Genomic DNA, 22,773 nt, shown 5'->3' on the forward strand with positions numbered 1-22,773 from the left:
TGAGAGATCAGACCAATGTATTTCACTCTCTCAAAGAGTAGGTCTTTATAATGCAAGCTTTATAATATGAATGTTCAAACTGAGCTTTTGATATAAAATGCAGACTGCTGCATTTGCTTTGTGTTTCAATAGAAATATACCGTATGTCAGAGTCAAAATCTTATGCATTATCTAGAAATTCATCCCTGCTTTGGGGGCCGATAGTGTCACTGGTGAACTGAGATATACAGCTCATTCTTCTCTGGTTGAGGATCTTACAGCAACTTTATACAGATTATAGCCCAATAACTGCCCAGATGGGGCATGCCTTTTATGGGATAAGGAAGCACTTAGGGAGGCTGGTGTCCAGTCCTCTTTGTTCACCATCCAGTCTTCAAATTTCTTCATGCTGTGGAGTAGCACTGCGTACTTCTCTGCTGGTGAAAAAGGAACTCATTTAAGCTGAAGGGCACACCTTTTCATTTTCTTGAGATTCATTATCAGCTCCAAAAACATTGTTAGAACTTTGTCATTAAAATAAAGCAGAATCTTGCTTAGCAACAACACTTGGTTAGCAACAGCAGAGCCTTCAATCCACGTGATGAAGAGCAGCATCATGAAAATACAAGACAGTCCCTGTCCTGTTTAAATACATAATGTTCTGAAAAACTAGTGACAAGTCTGAGGCATTACAAACTGTCTTTCTAACCCTGACTAAAAAAAAAGAAGAGAAGGCCCAACAGAAGTACCATCCATTGTAATGCAATGCCTTATTAATGCAGCAAGTTAAAATATTGCATTCTTGGATTGCGGAGTTTTTTAGTCATTTTTGTGACTTGGACATTTTCAGGTTTTTGTACTTTTTAAAAACTTATTGTAGCCTCTTGAAACACAAAATACATTTAATAAACTTTCTTTTATTACATTAATCATCATGTGTCATGAATGATACTTTACACTTGACAGTAATGTACTTGCACTTGTGTTCCCATTCTACTGATGTACGTCGACAGCCATAAAATCTTTGAAAAGCCACTAAAATGAGCATTATGAAAAAGAAATCTAATAAAAATTGACTGACAGTTTTAGAAGCATGTGACCATATGAGCTATGATGTGTATTTTTTTCTGAACGATTATCACCTGCAGCAGTGCAAGCACCATTCTGTTGGAGCAGCAGTAAGGACAACTTCCTCTCCACTAAATCAAACCCTTTTCTAACAGCTGTAGTCTTTTCTTCACCTCCTTTCATCCCAGCAGCCCTGAATCCCAAAGACCTAATATTCCCAAACCTGCTGTCGGAGGTGGTTAACTAAAGACTAGATCTCCAGCTCTTTAACTGGGAGATCTAAGCCACTTGGAACTTACAGATGGCTCACAGCTATGGTTACTGTCTGGACAGAAGGCAGATTCATGTGTTTTTGGTTTGCTTGGACAAAGGGATTCCAATTATAATAAGTAATAACATCAGTAGTCCTTAGTGCTACTATTGTGTAATCAAGGTTCCAGGGAGAAACACATTGCAATATTGGCTCACTGTCTTCCCTAGCATAAGTGGCCGTGACTACATTGCTTTTTTTCTTCTAATTCATCATGGCCCCACTGCTTGTCACTATACTGAACTACTCACCACAATACACTAAAAAGCAATTGTGCAGTCGAGGTTATAAAACAGTAAAAGCCATTTAATTACTTCTAATTAAGGAAAAACGGCATTTACCAAATTTCTAATGCAAGGTATAGAGTGTGTATATTGCACACAAGCACACTACAGTTAAAAGTACAATATACAAAGGTGAGCAGTAACCACTACAATAACCATATGATTCAAATGCTGGCAGACACATAAGAAAAAGCTTTCATCAGAAAATGAAAATGAAGATTGTTTTTCATTTGTATTAATAGTTGCTTTCTCTGTCTGCTGTTTATGCATACTGTACTGTTGTGTCATGAATCTATATTGCAGTAGAAGCCCCTTGTCCCAGTTTAAATTTAAGAGCACAATTCCGTGAAAGGCTGATGAATTGTACTGATTTATATGCCTTATGTGGGAGGGGGGGATCACAAAACATTAGGGTGTTGTATTTTGAGGAAAGGGATCACATAGTCTCTGATTTTCCACCCAGCAATGCAAAAGCATGTCACAGAAAGCACTCTTGGGGATAAGGAATTGGTTTGTGTATCAGAGTTCTGACAGAGAGATATTTATTGAGCTCCCCTCGCTAATAGCATTTCGGACCATTAAACATCCAACATCAAGGATGCAATTACCACACCTGCCCCAGAGAGAAAGACTCAAGGGAGTTCATGATTTCCTGCTCAAAATCGACATGTAACGACAGTTTGTAACTCTGTAAGAATGCATTTGTGTTTTAACAAATGCAGGTTAAAGGTTTTATCTGCCTGTTACCAGGCAGACTGAAGACGAAGTTGGGTCATTAAGAGCAAGCATAGCTTTACTCAGCTTGATTCCCTACTCTTTCTATTAAGACACAATCAAAACTGTTCTGGAAAACTGAGTACAAAAAAAAGCTTTGTGTTTAGCCTGTACCTCAAGAGTCCAAGAGTGTCCATGTTGCCCATGTCATTGAACCTAATCCTAAAGCATTTTCATAAGGTGATGATTAATGAATCATCTCCATTTACACATTTAAGCATGCATCTAATCACTGTGCTGACTATATGCAACTGATAAGGCCACTGTACTGCTAAGCAAACCAAATAATAATGTGTTAGGCAGTTATAATTAATCAGATTGTAATAAATCAGCTACTGTATACTTCCTATGACTTGCTGCCCTTAAACCCAGTTAATTATTCAGAGCATAAATGGTTAAGCTTTCAATAATCATAGCTGGGCTAAATGTGCTTAACTGTCTGAACTCACAGACTACAACTGCAAAGTGGTACCATTTCAATACCGTCTCACCCAGCTATCGTTAGGTTGAACAGAATTAAATCTGCAAACTTCTAAAGAACATCTGAGCTCCTTGAAGACATTATCGGGATTGAATCGCCAGTAACAACCAAATAAGGACAAATAGGCCTCTTCTTAATTGTAACATTAATAATGCTCTTCAGTTTTCTCTGACCATGCCTGCAGGTTTGTCTGGTCTCTCTATGAAAAAGAGTAGTACCTAAAATTAACACAAAATGTTAATTGCAATCTAAATCACATACAACATGCTAAAAAAAATACAGTTCTATATTTTGAAGTGAAATAACTCACAAATCTCAAAATATTTTAAATATTCAGATATAGGTTAACTGCCTACCAAATCAGAATACACCAGATATATTTGTATTCACTGAGGCAACATAATCAAGTTGATCTTTAATTTATACAGAATCCTTCAATCTCTATTAACACTAACTCCCACTCTGTTATATTACAATAGTTTAAGAACTCTTCACTTGCTACTGCCTGTCAGCTGCTATCATAAAATAAAAACAATGTGAACCTTCATGATCACATCTTGAAGTGCAGTATTGTAACTGCAATTATCACAAACTGCATCTACTGTGTCAAGTATCAGTGTACAATGAGTCATCATTGCTCAAATTAGATCTTCCCACCTGTCAGCTTTCCCACTAACACAAACCGATTCAGTACACAGCTTTTATTTTTTAAGTCCATGCCTTGGGAAAATGTTATGCTTCCAAAATCTGTTTCTGCTGTAAAAATTAAGAAAATGGCTCTTCAATATTTCTGTCAGCCACTGATAGCACAATGAATAATTAACTGATATTATCTATTCTTCTAGTTCTGTCGCACACCTGCAGTAATTTTCCCAACAATACTGGAATCAATACGAACAATATAAAACCATACTGCACTAATTTATTAATACAACACCAAAACGTTCATAGCAAACCAACAAGAGTAATATATAGTGTCATCCATACATTTTGGGACAATGAAGACAAAATTGCTTTTTTTGCTGTATATTACAAGAGTTCAAATTTAAAAAGAAAAGATGAACATGAAGCAAAAGTGCATGATGTTACCTTTTATTTCTGTGCTTACATGTGACACCATTTTAGAGCAATAGCACTTTCTATGTTCAATCCCCCCATTTCAGGCACATTTGTCTGCCAGTTATTTAATGTTGGATACTGTAGGGTGCCGTCTATGGGAAACACATTTTCCTCAAGTGATGAATAGCCAATGTAGGAACACTACAGTCTACTGCGATAAAAAAGTAAGATACTTGCATCCTGTATCACACTAACATTTTGAAGCCATGCAGAATATAACCATAGCTTTTACTGGAGTCAAAGCTTTACGGTTTTTCTAACCCTAACCCCAACCCCAACCAGGCACTTTCTCTAACCCTAGTATCTGTGCTCATATAACACTGGTTGGAATAGTTATCCAAAATGTCAGCAACAGTTGAACAAATGCAGTCTAAAAACAGTTAATATATAATTATTTCATAAGACACATGCATCCTAAGAGATTTTCAAGAAAATGCACAAGAGATCTCTGACCATTCATCATTTGGGAGATTGAGAACGGTACCAGATTACAATGCCCTGGTCTCTGTTACAGACTTTGGATATCATGCTGATCAGAGAAGCTCCTTTGAGCTTTATACAGAGGCCTAAAGTGCTAGATTATTTTCTGGCTAAGAAGACTAAAGACTATTAGAAATGTGTAATAACACTCAATTTTTAGTGTAATAATATGGCTTGTCACTACAACACTACCTGCATTAATCCAGGGTTTAAGGTACTTTAACACAATAACAAAACAACTGTAAGGCCAAAAGAATCCATATTAGAAAAAAATATAGAGCATGAAAAGACTGTAAAAGCCTTCTGGAGTACTCGCTGCAGTCTGTGGTCAGACAAACCATTTAGGAAAATTGAAATGCATCATACAAGAACTTCACAATGCCCGAATGACTTAAATCTTAAAACTAATGGAAGGCAACATTGCCGTAAGAGGATTTTGTGCTCTGGCTGCTCAGCATGAACAGTTATGAAAGAAAAACATATTTTGTGCCAGCCTGGATAACCCCCAATGGATAGTCTTTAAAAAGAGCTGTTAATCACTGATTTCATTAGCCCTTATAAAAAGCTGATAATGACTCTCATTTTGACTGCAAAGCTGCGGTATTGTGCAGGAGTGAAAGCTAAAGCTGTGTCAGATTTGAGCTGATCCCCCTCTGGATTCAGTATCTGCCACCCAAGTGGAAGCTCCCCTCGCGGGCAATCCACACAACCGACTGTCGACTTCTTTGAGATCAGTGGTAACTGTGAAAACTTTGCTGACAGTTTTCAGTCATCATTGATCTCAAAGGAGATCACTGAGAGACAGCACAGTAAGATCCTGATCTGAGCCTAAATTAAACTAAGCCCAACATCTTTACATAGCATGCAACTTAGAATCGAGTGGACTTTGTAAGGATCTGTGCATGTTCTGGACACTTATTAATATTTATTTTAAATAGATAAAATGTGAAGCCTCCAAAACAGGGCTGTGCGATGCCTTATTCCACAGTCTTGAATAAGCGATCGTATAGCTGGCAAAAAAAAAAAATGTCAATATCATTTTAGACGAAAAACACTTGGAGAATGGCAGCGAGTTCCCCAGGCTGGGGTGGGAAGACATCTTCCAAGAAGGAACAGACATGTCCCCCTGTGATACCCAGCAGATCCACAATGCCCAGCAGCAGAGAGAAGTCCATAAGCACCCAGGAAAAGCTCAATCAGTAAATGCCCATGCCACTTGGTCCTCAACAGATATGTTTCTTTTCTCCTTGCGATCATGTGAAACCAGAGAGTGGACAGCCCACAGAGGCAGCTGCTGCTCTGCATGGTCTATATCTGAGGTACACACACCGGATGTTGAGAGCAGAGCTGTGGGTTTGGTGGAAACCCCTCAGACTGGGAAGAAGCCCTGAGGGGAAGGGGAGACATTGTCCTTACTAAAAAGGTCAAAAGTGTTCCTCAATGGATGAAAGAATTTTTGTTCAGAGGAATTATGATGGAGGACAGGATTTCAGCATGTCTTGCCTAGGATTTAAAAATAAAAAGCCATGTCTCACAGCTCACAGAAATAGAAATGTGTTTAAACACACACCATGTTGTGCCTCAAAACTAAATGCAGTGATGGTTCGTGAGAACATTACGACAGCAGTCTCCTTCATATTGTTTACACGGTGACAGATTTCATACTGTATACTGAATTCTTCTCTTGGCTGATTATTCTGTCCCTTACCTCCTTGATGCACTTGTTTCTCAAGTTACACTAGCAAGGTCTGATAACGTTTTTGGCTGAGTGTAAAGGCAGTCAGATAATCTCATTAACTCATGACACGTTGAAACAAAAAACAACCAATTTTGTTTTAAAAAAGCAAACCTAGAGTTGTTTTTGTAGAAGGATGATTTTTGTGGATCATTTTGTTTGAAAGTTTCATTTTAGCGCTGCATTATTAGTACCAGTTTTTTTTCCTGATAAGACCAGAATTGAAATTCCAAACACCAATCAAATAAGGAAGATTGTCATAATTGGCAGCATACATGCCACTTTAAATCCTGTTACTGTTACACGAGTCTTTTGCATTTGAAGTGGTCTGCCTTTGTTTTTTCAGATGTCTGTCACAATTCTTCCATTGTCCCACTCTCAGGGATGACTGCATGGTCATCTTCCTTGGTTCTGTACTATTTATGTAACTTAGAAGATTTCCTCATTGACTCTTCACTCCTTGTCTTCATTAATCACGAGGAACTAGTGTTCAACTCAACTAGCAACATGTTGTCCGATCACAATGTTCACTAAAATGTTAACTCAGCTCTTCGCTCTTACTCTTCACCAAGCACCAGACCTTCACTAAGAATCATTAACTTTTCACAATCAATATCTAACCCTAGCGGATCCTGTTTGGCCAGTGAGACCTCTCTGTAATCTACACGTGTGCCCCTAAAACTGCAGGAGCCAGTTTGGTGTTTTCAACCTCTCACTTCCCACACGCTCTGAGACTACCAGTCTACCTCCTGAAGGTAAGGCCCGAGGAGGACTCAGGATTCAACCTGTGCCATTTAGACTCCTCCCCCCCTGAGCTGTGGAGTGAAGGTGCACTGATAGCTTGCCAGGAGATGCCCCCTTCCTCCAGGTGCAAATGCCTCTAGCCAGCCATGGTCCAGACAGCCTATTCTGTTAATTACTATTTACACCCAAGCATCCTGCCTCTACAACATCCATCAGTACAGCCTAAACTGCATTTTCGCAAGTCTTGCTTGCTCACCACGTTCCACAGACCTGTAAACCAGCCCAATATGATTCTAATGAGAACTGTCCCTACTAAAGGAGCTCTTCTTCCCCCCGTTCAGGCTCTCCTGGAAGCAATTAAAGTCACAGAGGCTTAAAAGAGGAGGAAGAAAACACAAAATATTAGTCAAACTATTTAAGGATATTTACACGGTTCAACTTATGTGTTTAACATTATATTCAATAGAAACTGTAGCAACCTGTATTACAATAAAGGTCTGTTTCATTTAAATAACCAAAACATTTGCACAACTTTGTGTATTCATATAGGGCCGCAGTGTTTTAAGTTTAAAAACTGACACTAACAAATCCACATGGGTTCGTATAACTGGCAGAATCAGTTTCTTCATTGGAGTCTTAACTGGAAAAATATTTTTTATTACACCTTCCTACTCTTAAAAAGATGCATATCAAAAGACATTAGTAAAAGTTTAGACTTAATTAAAATTTCCAGCTACCTATAACCTCAGAACAATTAAAATGTAAATGCAATGAATGTAATTAGGGATATTAAGTCACTGTATGATATACTGCAGTGCACTTCAAGAAAATCTCAATAAATGAAATTCCAGTTTACCCGCATCACTTACCTGGGTTCTAAGAAAATAAATAAATCCATAGCAAATAAATCTGCCAGTGGTTCTCGCCTAAAGACACAGAACCAATGCGTGACCTGCGGCACAGCAGATATCAACCTAATGGGGCACGTCTGACAGGGGTGAGGGCTGTTTTTCAGATTAAAGCCCGGGCAGGTCACACGGGGGGTAGTGTAATCTTTACACTGACAGCGCCCACAAATCAGAAAGCAGTGCCGGAGAGGCCTTCTCCCTGCCGGCCAGCTCCACTGAAAGGCCTGCTGTGTGCCCAGCCCCAGTAAATCTCCCCTGCCAGTGTGCTGAGGCACCAGGGACACCACAACCTGCGCTTCCCGAGTGCAGGACCTGTGTGCACTGCCAGAGGCTGTCAGCGCATTATAAACAACACACAGGAGGCCAGGAACTCAAACCCTACAACACGGCATGAGCTCTCGGCAGCTGGCCTGACGGACTGTAATGAACAATATTTCATTATTAATGGGACATGAGATGGTTTACACTGGTTTGCAAATGGAGACTGCTGCTGGGGTCAAGACCCAGCTCTGTCCTTCCTTCACTGTCCATTAGGAGACATGCGAATGTGAGGTCTAAGTATAAACAGCTGTGCAGCACCAGCACTGGATCAGCCAAAGTGCACTCACAAGCCTGTATTTCTTGACTGGAAGCATCTTCCAAATGCCAAACGAATTTCAACTATGTAATGTCAGGTGTAAATTATATGATTGCATAGTCACACAACTGCCTGAAAATGGTGGAAAATCCCTAGCATCCAGTGAAAAGGCATATTTAACTTCAAATTCTGTTGTCCTGTGATTTATTTCTACTCCAGGAACAAAAACATGTAGGAACTGTACAACATGTCTTGCTATCAAAGAATCAAAATCCGTTGTCCTGTAAAAATGACATCATTGCATGGAACAAAAGTGATATTTGTCATAAATAAGCCCAGGAATCCTGAGGGCCACATAATTGTCATAATTGTGTTTCTTTAATAAAATCCAACAAAATCAAATCTACAAAAAACACTTCTTTCTTTATTAGTGGAGGCCTCTGGAACTATATAGATGGCGCTTATGGTTTTACACATTATTCCACCCATTGCTCGTTTTGTTACAATATGTTTTTTGGGAGTATGAATAAACCTGGAGGGCACTGTACAAAATATAGCCAGTAAGTGCAAGTGCATAACCTTGCTATTAAAAAGGGATTACTACATAATTTATGACGCTGCTGTTTTTAAAAGCCCTATTGTTACCACTTGGACAGGAATCCATTCAAGGCCCTGACACCTGGGGTCAAGCAGAGCCCAAGGGGAGAAGACAGTGTGCAATCACCCCTTGCAGGACTACTAACCCTCCTCCAGACTTAAAGACTGAACACTAAGTCAGGGTGCAGCAGGGGCCAGATTTTATTTAAGTCTTGTTGAACTTGGTCAGGATTCAAAATCCCCCAACACATAACAAACATTTAAAAAGAAAAACAGCCTTGGACTACGAGCGTCTACATGTATTTTTTACAGAGCTGTAAACAAACAGTAAACACAGAAAACAACATCTCAGTGTTGAGTGTATATTAGTATAAGTGCTTATGGAATCTCCTCATTGTTCTTGCTTGGCATAGTACTGTACTGCACCTTATCAATCAATCTTTGTTCACCTGCCTCCATCTCTCCCCACATCTCGGGTTTCCATGGAAACTACCACAGAAGCCATTCAGAGAAAACAGAACCCACTTCGCTGCTTCAGCTCTCTGACACAGAGCTGGCCACACCACAATATAGACTTTTTACAATATTTTTATTAGTTACTGATATACTATGTAAGCATATTTTTTTCAAGTTTCAATAAAAGGAATATTTTAAGACTTTTTTTTCTTTTAATAACGTATTAGAGAAAGCACAGTTATTGCTTAAATTAAACTAGGCACAAACGTGTTCTATGGGTCTACATGCTCAGATTTAATTTTGAAGTTGTTTAAAACAATCTTCAGCTACCACTATCAGTTATATAAATATGTAATTAAATATTAATAATATATTTGGAAACATTATCATATTTTGGTCATTTTTTATTTTATTTTATTATCCATGTGGGTCCTAATGCCTCAGTATAGAGAATTGGACAATATACTGTTATAAGTGGATTTAAAGAAGGTGGCTTCCCTTACATGAATGTATGTACCGACTTCAAACTACCACACATAGTGGTCCAGTGTGAGAGATGCAATATGTTATAATTTCAAAAAATATGCTTATCAGGGTAAATAAAAAGATTAAATGAAGCTACCATTTCAGTAACATCTAATGCAACGCAAGTGCCACCTAGCGATCTGTCTTGAGTTGTGAAGGGCTGAAAGCGATGTTCCAGACAGCACTGCAGTACGCCAAGGAGTGCTTCCTGCGAGAGCGAATTTTGACATGCATTCTAGATGACTGTATCTATATATTTCAAAAGCACAGTACACACATTTCTACACAGCAACAATTACCAATCAGTGGCTGCAAATGCCCATTCTGTTACAAGAACCCATTCTTAACCTAACAAAGGTAAGGCCAACCCACAATATGCTCAATGAGGAAAAAAAGGGTTTCTCTGCAGAATCCACATCATTCTGACTTGATTGGATTAAAATGAAAAGCAATCCCTTATAAATGCATGCAAATGACTGTATAATTGGATAAGCATTACAATCCGTGTTTTATAAAATGCCACTCAGCAGTCAAGAATAGAAAGTGGTTTCAATTACAATAATGAACAGAACAATCCTTTAGCCAAGGGACTGTGGGCAGATATGAGCAAGCAGACATGGAGCCTACTGTGAATCATGTCCCTCTGGTGTCTTTAACATGACAGACAATAACCACAGCTGAGCGTACTGTCCTTGTACCGCAGCAGTGAAGCTCCATATTCTGTCTGCTGCATGCAGCAGTTCTTTTTTCATAAATGTTTCTCCCAAAATGACAAACACATCTTTTTTTTTTTTTTTTTAGTGGGGTGAAGCTGTCAGAAATATAGCTATTCTAATAAGCATGAGTATTTATATAGCACACTCCAGTTCGATAGCAGTTCGAGCTTCAGTCACCAGTGGAGACCAGTTAAATGTGTAATGTTAAATTTTAACTGCATGTCAAACGTTAAGTCTAAGCCTGTTGTGAACCCTCTTAAGCAAGGATAAGCAATTTAAGATCTAAAGGATCAGATCCTGTACATTTAACAGGTATCTTTGAACATGCAAAGATTATTAGGAAAAAACTTTTGAATCAAATTCTTATCCAACTAATTAATTAAGTACGAAAGACGTGTGAAAACCACATGATCCTGTGGAATGGAATTTACCTTTTTGTCTTTACTGCTTTTACACACGAATAATATCAAAACAAGACAGAGTTCAAGGTGAAGTGAAAAAGGCTTTCAATTGAACGTTCTGTAAAACCAAGTAAATCTCTGTGAATTATTACTGATTTTAATAATAATCCCTTACATTTATAGAGCAATTTGCATCCCATAGGATCCTAAAGTATTTTACTTACAGGTGGATATGTAATTTATTTTCTTCTGAATGATGTGCAGCAGTCATTGTGTACCAACAGCCCAACTAGACACCAGATAAAGAAGTAAGCAATCCATTCACCAGTTGAATAAAGGCAGAACATTAGGTAGGCCATATTTTAACATCAGAGTGGAAACCAGGTCACCAGGATTAACACTATTCTTTGGTCTCATGACAGCTGCACCATATGAGCAATGGACATGAAACATGAGCGGTTGGTCAGTATAAACCACATGGCAAATGTATGCCTCTTGATTAAGACATGACATTTCTTACAAAATCATTACAATTTAGTCAAAATCCATCTTTATTTTTCTTTATCTAATATGCAAGTTAACAAATAAATGTGATTAATTAAACACATTTGCATCTTTAGTCTTGACAATACTTGGGGCAATTCTCACATTTTCAACACAGTGTGCATCTAGAGTAGTATTAATCACATCGGAGATAAGAAACAATAGACAGACCAGCAGACTGAATCTCCTGTTATCTGCAAACAGTGCACTTCAGTCTTCAGAAAAAAAAGTCTGCTTATGCAAAGTAAGCTTTCCCCTTGAAATTCAGAGACACGCGTGATCTGTTTCAGTTTGGCATTAAATATGCAGAGCTACCACATAAAAGAAAAAGAAGAGCTAAGCGTCTCTTTCCCCAGTGCATTGTGCTTCAACAAGAAGCTCTAATTATGGAGAAAAGAAATAAAGTCAGCAATGTTTTTTTAATATTCTAAATAAAGGCAAAACCATTCTGAAAAGAAAAACTGAAAAAAAAAATCTGTCAGCCAATGCAAAACCAGCAGGAGAGAGAGACAGTACAGAAACTCTCAGGGGATCTGGAAGGATTGGAGGAGTCTGAGACTGTAAGCAAACTTTGTAAAAAACGTGACATACCATATCTAGACGTTCATTTTTTATCAGTTTCAAGAGCTTTTTTTGTTTCTTTGGTTTATAATTAAATTTCATTCAAGAAAGTGAGGAACATCACCTTCTTCAGCTTGAGCATACATTTAGCCACGCGCTATTGGAACAATTGTATAAAATCAGACAAAGCAGAGTTAACTCTGTAAGAAGCATTTGTGCTTACTGTCGTGATTGCTATTTTTGTTAATCAATAACAATGCCAAGTTGCATTTCCAGTGAAAGCATGCATTCCTATTGAAAGTTGGAAAAAAACTAGTATAACATGACAGAGCAGTAACAGAGTTTGTCAAATATACACACAATAAAACCTTTAAAAAAACATTCCTTGTTGCCTGTGGCTCAATTTACTATTGACATTTTGAACCAGATGACAAGACAGCGCACAGATTTATTTGATTTCTAGTCCTCTGGGACTGGGGATGTTTTATTCTTCTCTACATTTCAAAATTCACTGTTCCAGACCATTATAGCAAATGACCTTCAGACCATGGAAGATCCTGGCACTCTTTTCTCAGTGTTTTGACAAATGGCTCTTTTCATATTATGAAACTTATCTGCAGATATTGCCAGACTAACAGATTAAGCAAGACAGGTCATCATTGTTAGATTTGGTGAGTGGTTACTAACTTTTCAAGCTCAGGATGATACAACCAAATATGGGACATTACAGACTGATTGCAAGATCAATAAAAACACTGTTTTACAATGAGAACAAACTCACCAAGATCTTTGCCAAGATGCCGTCATCACTGGATTCCAAGGTAACCACAGCCTTGTCGGTCTCGATCTCACAGAGTGCGTCTCCAGCTTGTACCACCTCCCCTGCAAAGATCAACAGACAGCACCTAGATCACAAGATCTAGATCAAGATCACACAATACATCAGACATTCACAGTAAAATTCCACCGAGGTCACGCAGCTCGAAGGTAGTGCTGATGAAGCACTCTAAGTGGCTCAGTAAAGGAATGCCATTTGTTTGGAGTTCAGTTCAGAGATCAACGGTTCAAACCTCGATCATTGTGCCACAACTGCAGCCAATCACAACCCCCAAAATCCCCTCTGTGAATTCACTCATGATGTGGTGGCTAAAACTGTCTAGTCTGCGTATTATCTACAACGTTCTGTAAAATCGAAAGATAATAAATCTTTTCTGTTAATTAAAAAAAAAAGTTTCTATGCACAGTAATGCTATCTTAGATGACTGACTACATTAAATTGGAATATTAGTGAAGTGACAACAGGGCTCATTGTTTACACTGCCAGCACAACCTGTCCAGATTATTTATACATAAACAAACTGCAAGATTTTAATAAAATATAGTAAATAGAAAAACACAAGTAAGACCTTGTGCCACGAGAAGCACAAGCAGGGTGTGCATTATATCCTTCCTTCCAAGCTGTGGCTGTTTGGTTCATTCTGCAGACTGACAGAATCATATCTGGCCTAATCACCCTGATGATGAAACTCATCATTAACAAGTTCAGTTTAAGTTGACTACACCTGACAGAACCACTGGAATGCCTGCAACCAGCCCCCATTAGCCTGTATGGATTGGTATAAAACCCGCCAGGCCTGTGAATGAGAAAAAGAGAGATGGCCGGCTCTGTGCCCGAGTCAGCGGTGCCAACGCACTGAACCGCAGCTCAGCGAGAGTTAACGAGAGGTAAGACTGTCACAGTGAAGGTGGTGGATTCAGATCCGTTTCTGAATCCTGCCAAGAAGTGCACGCTGAAAAACAAATTAGAAGCATTCCTTTAATAATTTCAATAGCATGTAGAGGTGTATTCCATTATAATGTATTCTTTCCAATCCCGCGGGATGGTTATTTTAAAGCTTCTACTGTTTTAAGCCCTCAGTCTGGACTCCACGAGTGCTGGGGCTACTCGCAGTAAGAGGCTTGAATGGCAAGTGCCTGGGAGAAACATGACTGAGAACTCCTCCAGATCCCAAAAGTGCTTCCGCCACATGCCTGTAATAGGCAAGTAAAAATAAAACACCCACACTGCAGGAAAGGAAGAGATCACTAAGCACACATCTCTCTCTGTGCCAGAGAATGCCACACAAAGCCAGTCTTATTCACTAGCGAAACCGAGGAAACAAAAAGGCTTAAACGTGTAGTAGAGAGGAAATCCTGGGGGAAAATATCAATAGCAGCAAATTTAATCAAGATATAACATTGTGTAAGGCTTCCATCTGTCAAGTCCAAAGATATGACCTGGTATCCTACAAACTAATGGTGATGTGCATTAAGTTCTTTTTAATGGAGAATTCATGCTAGGGGCCCTGGGTTCAATTCCAGTACTGCGGCGCTATCTGCATGGCGTCTGTATCTTCTCCCCATGCTCGCTTGTTCACGTGGGCTTCTTCCCACGGCCCAAAAACACACCGGTAGGTTAACTGGCTTGTGGGAGAACTGGTCCTGGTGTGGGTGTGTGCATGTCTGGGTCTGCATCCCCAGCGCTGGACTGGTGTCCCGTCCAGGTTGTATCCTGCCTCATGCCCACTGCTTGCTGGGAGAGGATCAGGCTCCCCTACTACACAGAACTGTAAGAAGCAGTTAGAAAATGGATGGATGGAAGATGCTGATTTTCAAAGTATTTTCTTCCAGAGTACAATGTGACAAAGTTTAATGTTAACAAATTTAAAGATACTTTAGAATGTGTACTTGATTTTGTTTCAGTATGAAGACATTGAAATGAGAGCAAACATATGCATTAAAAACATTAACATTATCAAACCTCGAGAAGATGTGGAATAATGACAGTGTATTCCTTACATGCTTTTAAAGTATTCGAATTATTCACACTTTTAGAAAACATTTCTTCTGTTCTCTCTTAGAACAGATAAGAGATGGAGATATGTTTCAGTATAACTGATGAGCCCCAACACAGTGTACATTTTGACCATGAAAACTATGATTTGTTTTAGATAAAATTAATTTTATAAGATTTTGTCTGTGATAAATCTAATTAATTTATTCTTTAAATCCATACTCTCTTCGGCTGGGAGATTACACTCCGTAAGTCACATCACACACAATCCAGAGATGACTTCAAGGAAACTAGGTTCTCATTTTTCCTTGTTCTCCCCAGTCTCTTGAACGTCTCTTCTCCCCCATGCACAGTGAGAAATCAAAGTTTGGGGAAAATTAATTCTTCAAAAGGAGGAGTAGAAGTGGAGTTCGATGGCTTAACTGACCTTATTAACAATTCAAGCTGGTGAACAGGTACTCATCTAACTAAGTTTGGTTTCTAAAACAAAAGCAAGAACAAAAACCATACAAGACTAGGACTTGCTTGCACGAGATATGAAACAATCATATAGCGTTTCACAAACAAGAGCGCCCTCTTCTGCTGCTTTTAAGCTCAAAAGAAACAGCTTGACTGCAATTCCCTGGGTCAGTGCTCCTACTTTCAAAAGACACGTTTTGAAAGAGCTTTGCACTCCTAAAAGAAAATCAAGTTTTCAAGTAGAGTAGTGCAAGAAAAATAATTGCTTTCAGCAGCTGAATAGTCTTATTTTCTCGTCTTTTAATAGAGAATTTACATCCAGAACTGCACCAGAAACACAAAGAATTAGAAAAACAACGTTCAACAGAACGCATGAAATACTGTCATGTCTGGTATATGTCATATAACTGTCATACATCAGATGTATACATAAGACATACAACTGATATACTTCTGACATACATTTATTATGTGTCATAGCAGCATTAAGGAGACCTTCTGTGATTATTGAAAAGCCACAGAGTGTTGCAATGACCACTCACACCAACTGAACCAATACCCTTCTTTAAACTGGAGGTATGAATAGGCAGACGTGTAAAAAGATGCTCCAATACAGTAATATTACAAACTTAGAGGTGAATGGCCATCATAATTCTAACTCGGATGACAAAAGCAACTCCTCTTTTACAAGCCACACCTCCTGTACTTGGTGCCTTCACTCTGAAAAAACAGAAGCTTGCAAGTAACTTACACCTGAAGAAACCAAGTATAAATTTAGAAAATAGACTGTATTCTTTTTTTTTTGTAGGTGTATCGATTTAAATTTTGAAGAAACTCTCTTAGCAAAATAAACATTAAAATTGTTGTTTTCGGATGAATTTATTGTTTACAGGGGAAAAAGAGTCTCTCTGCCTCTGGTTAAGAGTAATGGTTCCCAACACTAATGCTGGAGGAACAATGTCTGCCCAAGCCGAGATCTGAATCTCCATTGCCAATTGATTATTTTATTTTTTATTTTGAATTTAGGTCTTTTAGACGCCCAATCTGTTTATCACAGAAATACGTGGGTGGCTGAGAATGTGGTTCTTTAAAAGGCTGGGGCTAAGCACTTGTGATTATTGTAACTATTTTGCTTACCAATCACCCTTCTTCATTAGGGTTCGTAAACAGACGTTTGTGTCACACACATACACACACTTTACTAGAGTGTTGTTTACTTATTTTACTTTCAGAAATGTACTTGCCAGGTATATTCATGCACTGATTTGTAACTTTAACTTTACGTTATGTTAATTATTTAAACACCTATTACAATTGACTCCAGAGCTTCACTATTCTGGTTGAGCCAGCCCCAGTTCGTATAAAATACTGTGACTGTCCACAGAGAGGCAGCACTCGAGTATTGAAACAGTAGAAGGTGTTTGTCAGTCCCAATAGTTCTGTTAAGCAATGATGAAAAGAGTGATATGAAGGTCATCCCTAGTGCTGAACAGCTAAAATATTAATGATTATTGACTGTCCACATATTTCCCTGGGGCAGACAAAAGAAAAAAAAAGCACTAAGTTTAAAAAACAAAGCCAATAAACACTTCTCAAATGTAATAAAGTGCAGCTGCTTAATCTCCCCCTCAAAAAAAAAAATTTAGAATTATGAGAAGACCACCATCCAAATGTCATCCATAAGAACCCTATTACATTGGTGTGTGAAACTAAAAACCGAACAGGGCCCTCTGTCTTCTGCACTTGTTTCCTGTCAGACTAGCTTTAAAGCTGCAAGCCTTCATCACTAAGCCATCTTATCTAACACACCAATATTAACAACCAAAAAGTTCTTAGTCTTAAAAAGTACCACAAAAAAAATGTCACTCTGTTGAAGTATTTATAGGTTGTGAAGTAAGAAATTAAAATAAGGTGACATTTCCCTTGTGTTCAATTATATAAATAAATAAAGCAGCCACACTTTAACCAGTGTATCTGTAAGAGAAAGGATTTACATTGAGGTCCTCTTTTGCTTTGCACTACACAGTCAAGCCTCTGGTTTCACATTTTACAGACTTGTCAGTCATGCTTTATGGTTAAGTGAAAATTTAAAAATCTCCCTGCACCAGGTCACACCAGCCTACGACAGAATTCAGCACTAAAGCCGCTTGCTCTCAGCTGCTCTGGCTAGCTTTAAACCAGCTCACAAGCAAATTCACATTAACATTCCTGCCGATGCCTTTCGGTGGTCATGCTTAAACGCAGCTCTGGAAGGGTGGGACACGAGATATGATGAAAAACACGGAAGAATCAGATTTTACTTTACCTTTCAATTTTGCTGAATATTCCTAATTATCTTTAGCTATAGTTATAAAGAATTTAGATTTTGTATATTCCTTCCTACAAAAAAATGTAACCACTCCCTAAACTGCATGTTATCTTATATAAAGAATGGTAGAATGTGAACAATGCTGTCTGAAACAAATCGGCAAGGCTGTATGAACTGGATGATGTCTCATCACTGAGATTATCAGCTGCTATGGTATAGATTGACTACCACTGCATTTCACTCCAAACAATGACTTTGCTCTAAGGTAATTACAAAGGCTGGGATGGTCAGTTTTGGGTTTCATCCTTTAAGCATGAATTCTCCAGCACACATTATTACACTGACATTTTATTGAACAAATATGGCATGGGCAAGTTCACTACACCGTTAACCTGTTATCAAAGGAGGGTCTACTGTGAAAATAACGGGCTGGTACCATGTCTGGCCACCATTAGAAGCAATACAATCTATACATCCATGACGCATGTCATGCATCAGGGTACAGATTCAGTCTAACCCGTCCTATTTCTCTCTCATAATGCCTCTTCACTAGTCTCTATGCTAGCTGCTAGATAATCTTCACAGCTCATCTTTCAAATGTTTAACAGGGCTCCAGTCTGCACATTCAGGCAGCCACAGCATTCTTACAAAATTCTCTTCTCGCAAGAAAGCCACTGTCAAGAAGCAGCAGATGCACACATGCGAGTTATCCTACTGGAATGCTGTCATGTCAGTATGAGACCACATCCTTCACCCGGGAGAGTGAGGGCCCAATCTGACTGTACAGTGCTACAAGTGGAGCTCCAACAACTAAACGGTACCAGACCTTTCCACATGGGCCTCCCCACCAATCCTGACAAGGTACTACGACTTCGTGGTCTCCCAGATCACAGCCTATTATTGATGGACCGCATCGGGCCATAACATCATAACACTGCCATAGTCCAGCTCCCCACAGATGGATGAACATAGGGGTTTATAGAATCCTTTCTGTGTGTTTTTCTTTTTTTCGAATATCACTCCACATGTTTAATAAGCTCAACCGCCAGCAGGATGAACTTGTGAAATAAAGAAGGAAGACCACAGGTGGACTGTGTTGTAGGACAAAACACTCCAAACGTATCGTTTTGCAGCAGAAGCACTCCTTTATTTCCTTTTGTTATGACACAGCTGCAGCAGACAGGACCTCTCTCACCTTCCCTCTTCAGCCACTTGACGATGTTGCCCTCCTCCATGGTGGGGGAAAGAGCTGGCATCATCACTTTGACTGGGGCCACTCCTGAAGGACAGAAGGAAACACACCGACTCTTACAAGCAGCAGCAGCCACAGAGATGGGTGGAGGAGGAGGGTTACCAATAAATAAATTAATTCTCACACTTTATGAATCGTACAAAAACTTTACGGGACTATGTATAACCCAATTTATGTGACCCAAACAAATGTAATGTTTAAGGTTAAAAAAAAATCCTGGAGCAAAAAGTCCAGGTCTAGAAAAAACAGCCTTAATGGTACTGGACAAAAAAAAAAGAAAAAAGAAAGAGAGCACTGTACAAAAAGTTGACTGGATGATTCTAAAGTGGGAAACCACACATGAAGGGATGTTCCTGCAGATTTTTTGATGACCCCAAACCACAAAGTATAAAGCATTTAATTTAAAAGAAGATTATGGTTAAGGTTTGTAAAGCATTTGTAACACATGAGTTTGAATATTGTGCTTAGTTTTGCACACTATTCCACAAAAAGGATATCACAGCCATGGAAAGAGTTCAGACAACCAAGACAAACAAGAGTCCTTACCTCAAGAGGTACTGGTTTATCCAGACAGATTAAAAGAGCAGCATGTCTTTGCTTTTAACACAACAGAGCAAGAGGAGATGTATTACATGTGTATAAAACTGTAATGGGTACAATATACAGCAAACATAGTTAACCCAGGGGACTACTTCACCAAAAATGAATACAGGATCACAACTGGAAAGTAGCAGGGAATTAATTTAAGGTAGACTACAAAAATAACAGAATCCTTCTTGACAAAAAGAGTTGTGGATTTCTGCTCTCCCAACCAAGTAGCTGAGGTCCCAAACTACTTCAAGAAAAACAAAATAGACGATAGACTGGAATGGTCTAAGAACACTCAGGGTATCTAGATGAAGGGTCAGAGCCAACTTTACTTCTTGAGGAGGCTCAGTACAAAAAGTAAACCGTGATTAAAAAACAATTGCAAAGAGACTTTGCTGCCCCCTGCAGCCCCTTTGAAGAATCACAACAAAATGGAATTATTGTTCATTACTATTGCAATGATCGAATTAGCACTTCTTTTAAAATGCTTTCCACCCAGTTGTTCTGATTGCTTTTTGTTAATGAGTTCTACGATACCTTTTAAAACCTACTAAAGACTAAATCGTCAATGACACCATATCCTAATAGTACATGATGCTTTAGATCTAGCAAGTTAGACCGGTATAATGCATGGTTATAAGGAGAAAACAAACTGCATTAGAGAGATAGCCATGCAAAATTAAAACATGTAGCACTGATGAAGGCAACATGAAGGCCATGCAAAGGAACAGTAACCAAAGCAGTAACAAGAAAGGGACAGCCAACCCCAGTTGTACTAATCGACGCTGTGTGATGCAGGGCCTGAAGCAGAACATCATACAAAGGACTGCTATGCTCTAAGGGGGCAGACAAGCATGCCTTGAATGTTCTCTTTTTTTTCCTGCAGAATTTAAAGACTAATCACAAAGTAGTAACAATATGACACAAATCATGTATGAAAAATGATAGGAGTTCATAATCACTTGGTAAGGATTACTCTTTCATCTTCTCACTACCTGGAAAGATATAATGAATAAAATAACAGGATGTATACTGCAGCTGACTGTTCTCACCGACACTTATTATTGATGGCCGATTTTCAAAGTCTTGGCTTTCCATTGGATGGAAGTCAGAATCATGACTAGAACACTCAATAGCACTCACTTTCTGTTGTTCCACTTGAATGTAGCTTTGGACTCATTTTGTGGGTCACTGCTCTGATGAAAAGCGAGTTTTCATCCCAGTTTTAGGTTGGCTACTATTCTATCACATAACCTTCATATTGCCTTTGTCTCCCTTTAGCAGACAGAAGACTTTTTTTTCTCCTTTAGACAAGCAGCACCATAACATAATGAAAGGTAGAAATAGTGTTGAGTGGACTATGCAGTTTAATATAGTTTTGTTCATATACTCAATTTTACAAAGTTTATGTAATAGAAACATGCAGGGATCAGCAACAAGGTGGTGAGGTTGCCGTTAACTAATGCTACAGCAAACATGCTGATTACCCCCAGCCTATTCCAACATAAATCAACAACAAGATATAACATAATACACATAAAATGCATATTGTGAAGTAGTCCAGCTGTATAGCTGCGTTAGCATGCGTAGGCTGCAAAGGAACAAGAAAAGGTTTATTCCTGAGAACACAACGTTTCGGCTATGGAGCCTTCTTCGGGTGTGGACGGTGGAGGAAGGGTGTGCCACCGGAAGAAGGCTCAACACCCGAAACGTTGTGTTCCCATTCTTCTCTTTTCAGCAGGAATAAACCTATTGCTTGATCTAATGCACTATATAAAGAACTGCAATGTTATGTTTATGAATTAAAATCTAAACTCCTAATGTGTACAGTAACTTGAGATGATCAACGTTAAATGTCCCCGTCTGTTGTCTATTTCTGGCTTGTACGTGTACTACAATTTAGAAGGGGAACCGTGCGTGCTAGTCTTAACGCTTTAAAAACTTTAAAACAGCGTAAAAATAAAATACAGCAGTACAAGTAGCACACAACCTTCCATTATAACCCAGCCAGCGATGTGCGTTTTGGTTTTTATCATGTGACACGCCAACACTTACCAAACATTGGTGAGGACTGAAAAAAGTGCCGATAATATCCATCCTGAGTTTGGGTTAAACCGGTGCATTTCTTCAGTTTTATTAACCTCAAACCACTCAATATCCCCCGATGTCCCATCCGCAAGGAGGCCGCCATATTTGTGTCCTCGGAAATTACCAGTTACCCTACTGCCTTTCAAAGTTTTGCGTTTCTGAGTGCAGAAATGAATGGATACGTTTTTTACTGCATGTTTCACGTTAGTGCTGTTTAACGAAAATATGACATTTTCCCACTTATTTTAAATAAAACAATTTAAATTTAGGCAGGATAACTAACTACAAAAACAAACGACAATTGTGATAGAAGGACCCCATCCATGAGAAGAGGTCCTTCGCGCTTCTTGTCGCTTCCTTTATACGCAAAGCCTGCAGATCTGCGCAGATCTCACTGCACTCGGCGGTCGGGCAGGCAAGAGCAGAGCTGCATGCAAATTTCGACTGCTAAGCCAGAAAAGTCTGCAAACTCCGCACTGTTGCATATGCGCAGGCAAAGCCCAGCCCTTCCAGTTTAATTCAGTGTAGGTGTGTTATACAGCTCCCTCCTTAAAACATTATCAGTTGGTACCCAAACACCCAAGCTACTAAAAAAAGTAGGAGGAAGTAGGATATTAACCCTTGCTGGATTCTTCTTGTGAGGACCAGAGTTGTGCACCTGTGTTCATTTTGCCCTTGAGTTGTAGTTGATGTAATCTCCACCTCAAGCCAGGGGTTTTCTTGTGAAAATGTGTCCCCTGGACACAGGAATGCGGCATGTCACACTGTAACATGTGGATTTCACAATGTAGAGTAAATAAAGCAGGTTGGGATGATACCTTTTCACATCCACATCCTGCTTACCTCATCTTTTGCTGAATAGGTGGTCACCTGCTCCATCTCTTATTGTGTTGGATGAGAAGGGTTTGTAGCAGGAGGAGTTCCTGCAATGTTGTGCCTGCTTCTCTGCTGTATTTTGACAACCTTTGTTTCACAAAAATACATTGT

The 22,773-nt window shown here is 39.0% G+C and overlaps 1 protein-coding gene across 1 annotated transcript in view; it reads right to left on the bottom strand.

Moving 5' to 3' along the window:
* pdhx (pyruvate dehydrogenase complex component X) overlaps positions 1-22,093 on the bottom strand; it is a 74,764-nt gene extending 52,671 nt beyond the window's left edge. Inside the window, exons 1-3 of the mRNA XM_006642446.3 lie at positions 21,754-22,093; positions 19,054-19,137; positions 13,040-13,140 (exon numbers count right to left, since the gene is read on the bottom strand). Coding sequence (XP_006642509.2) covers positions 13,040-13,140; positions 19,054-19,137; positions 21,754-21,889 — 321 coding nt within the window. The 5' untranslated portion in view covers positions 21,890-22,093. The remainder of the gene's footprint in view (positions 1-13,039; positions 13,141-19,053; positions 19,138-21,753) is intronic.
* Between the last annotated feature and the right edge of the window lie 680 nt (positions 22,094-22,773).

This window comes from Lepisosteus oculatus, chromosome 21 (assembly GCF_040954835.1).
Source record: "Lepisosteus oculatus isolate fLepOcu1 chromosome 21, fLepOcu1.hap2, whole genome shotgun sequence".
In the NCBI taxonomy this organism is placed as follows: domain Eukaryota; kingdom Metazoa; phylum Chordata; class Actinopteri; order Semionotiformes; family Lepisosteidae; genus Lepisosteus; species Lepisosteus oculatus.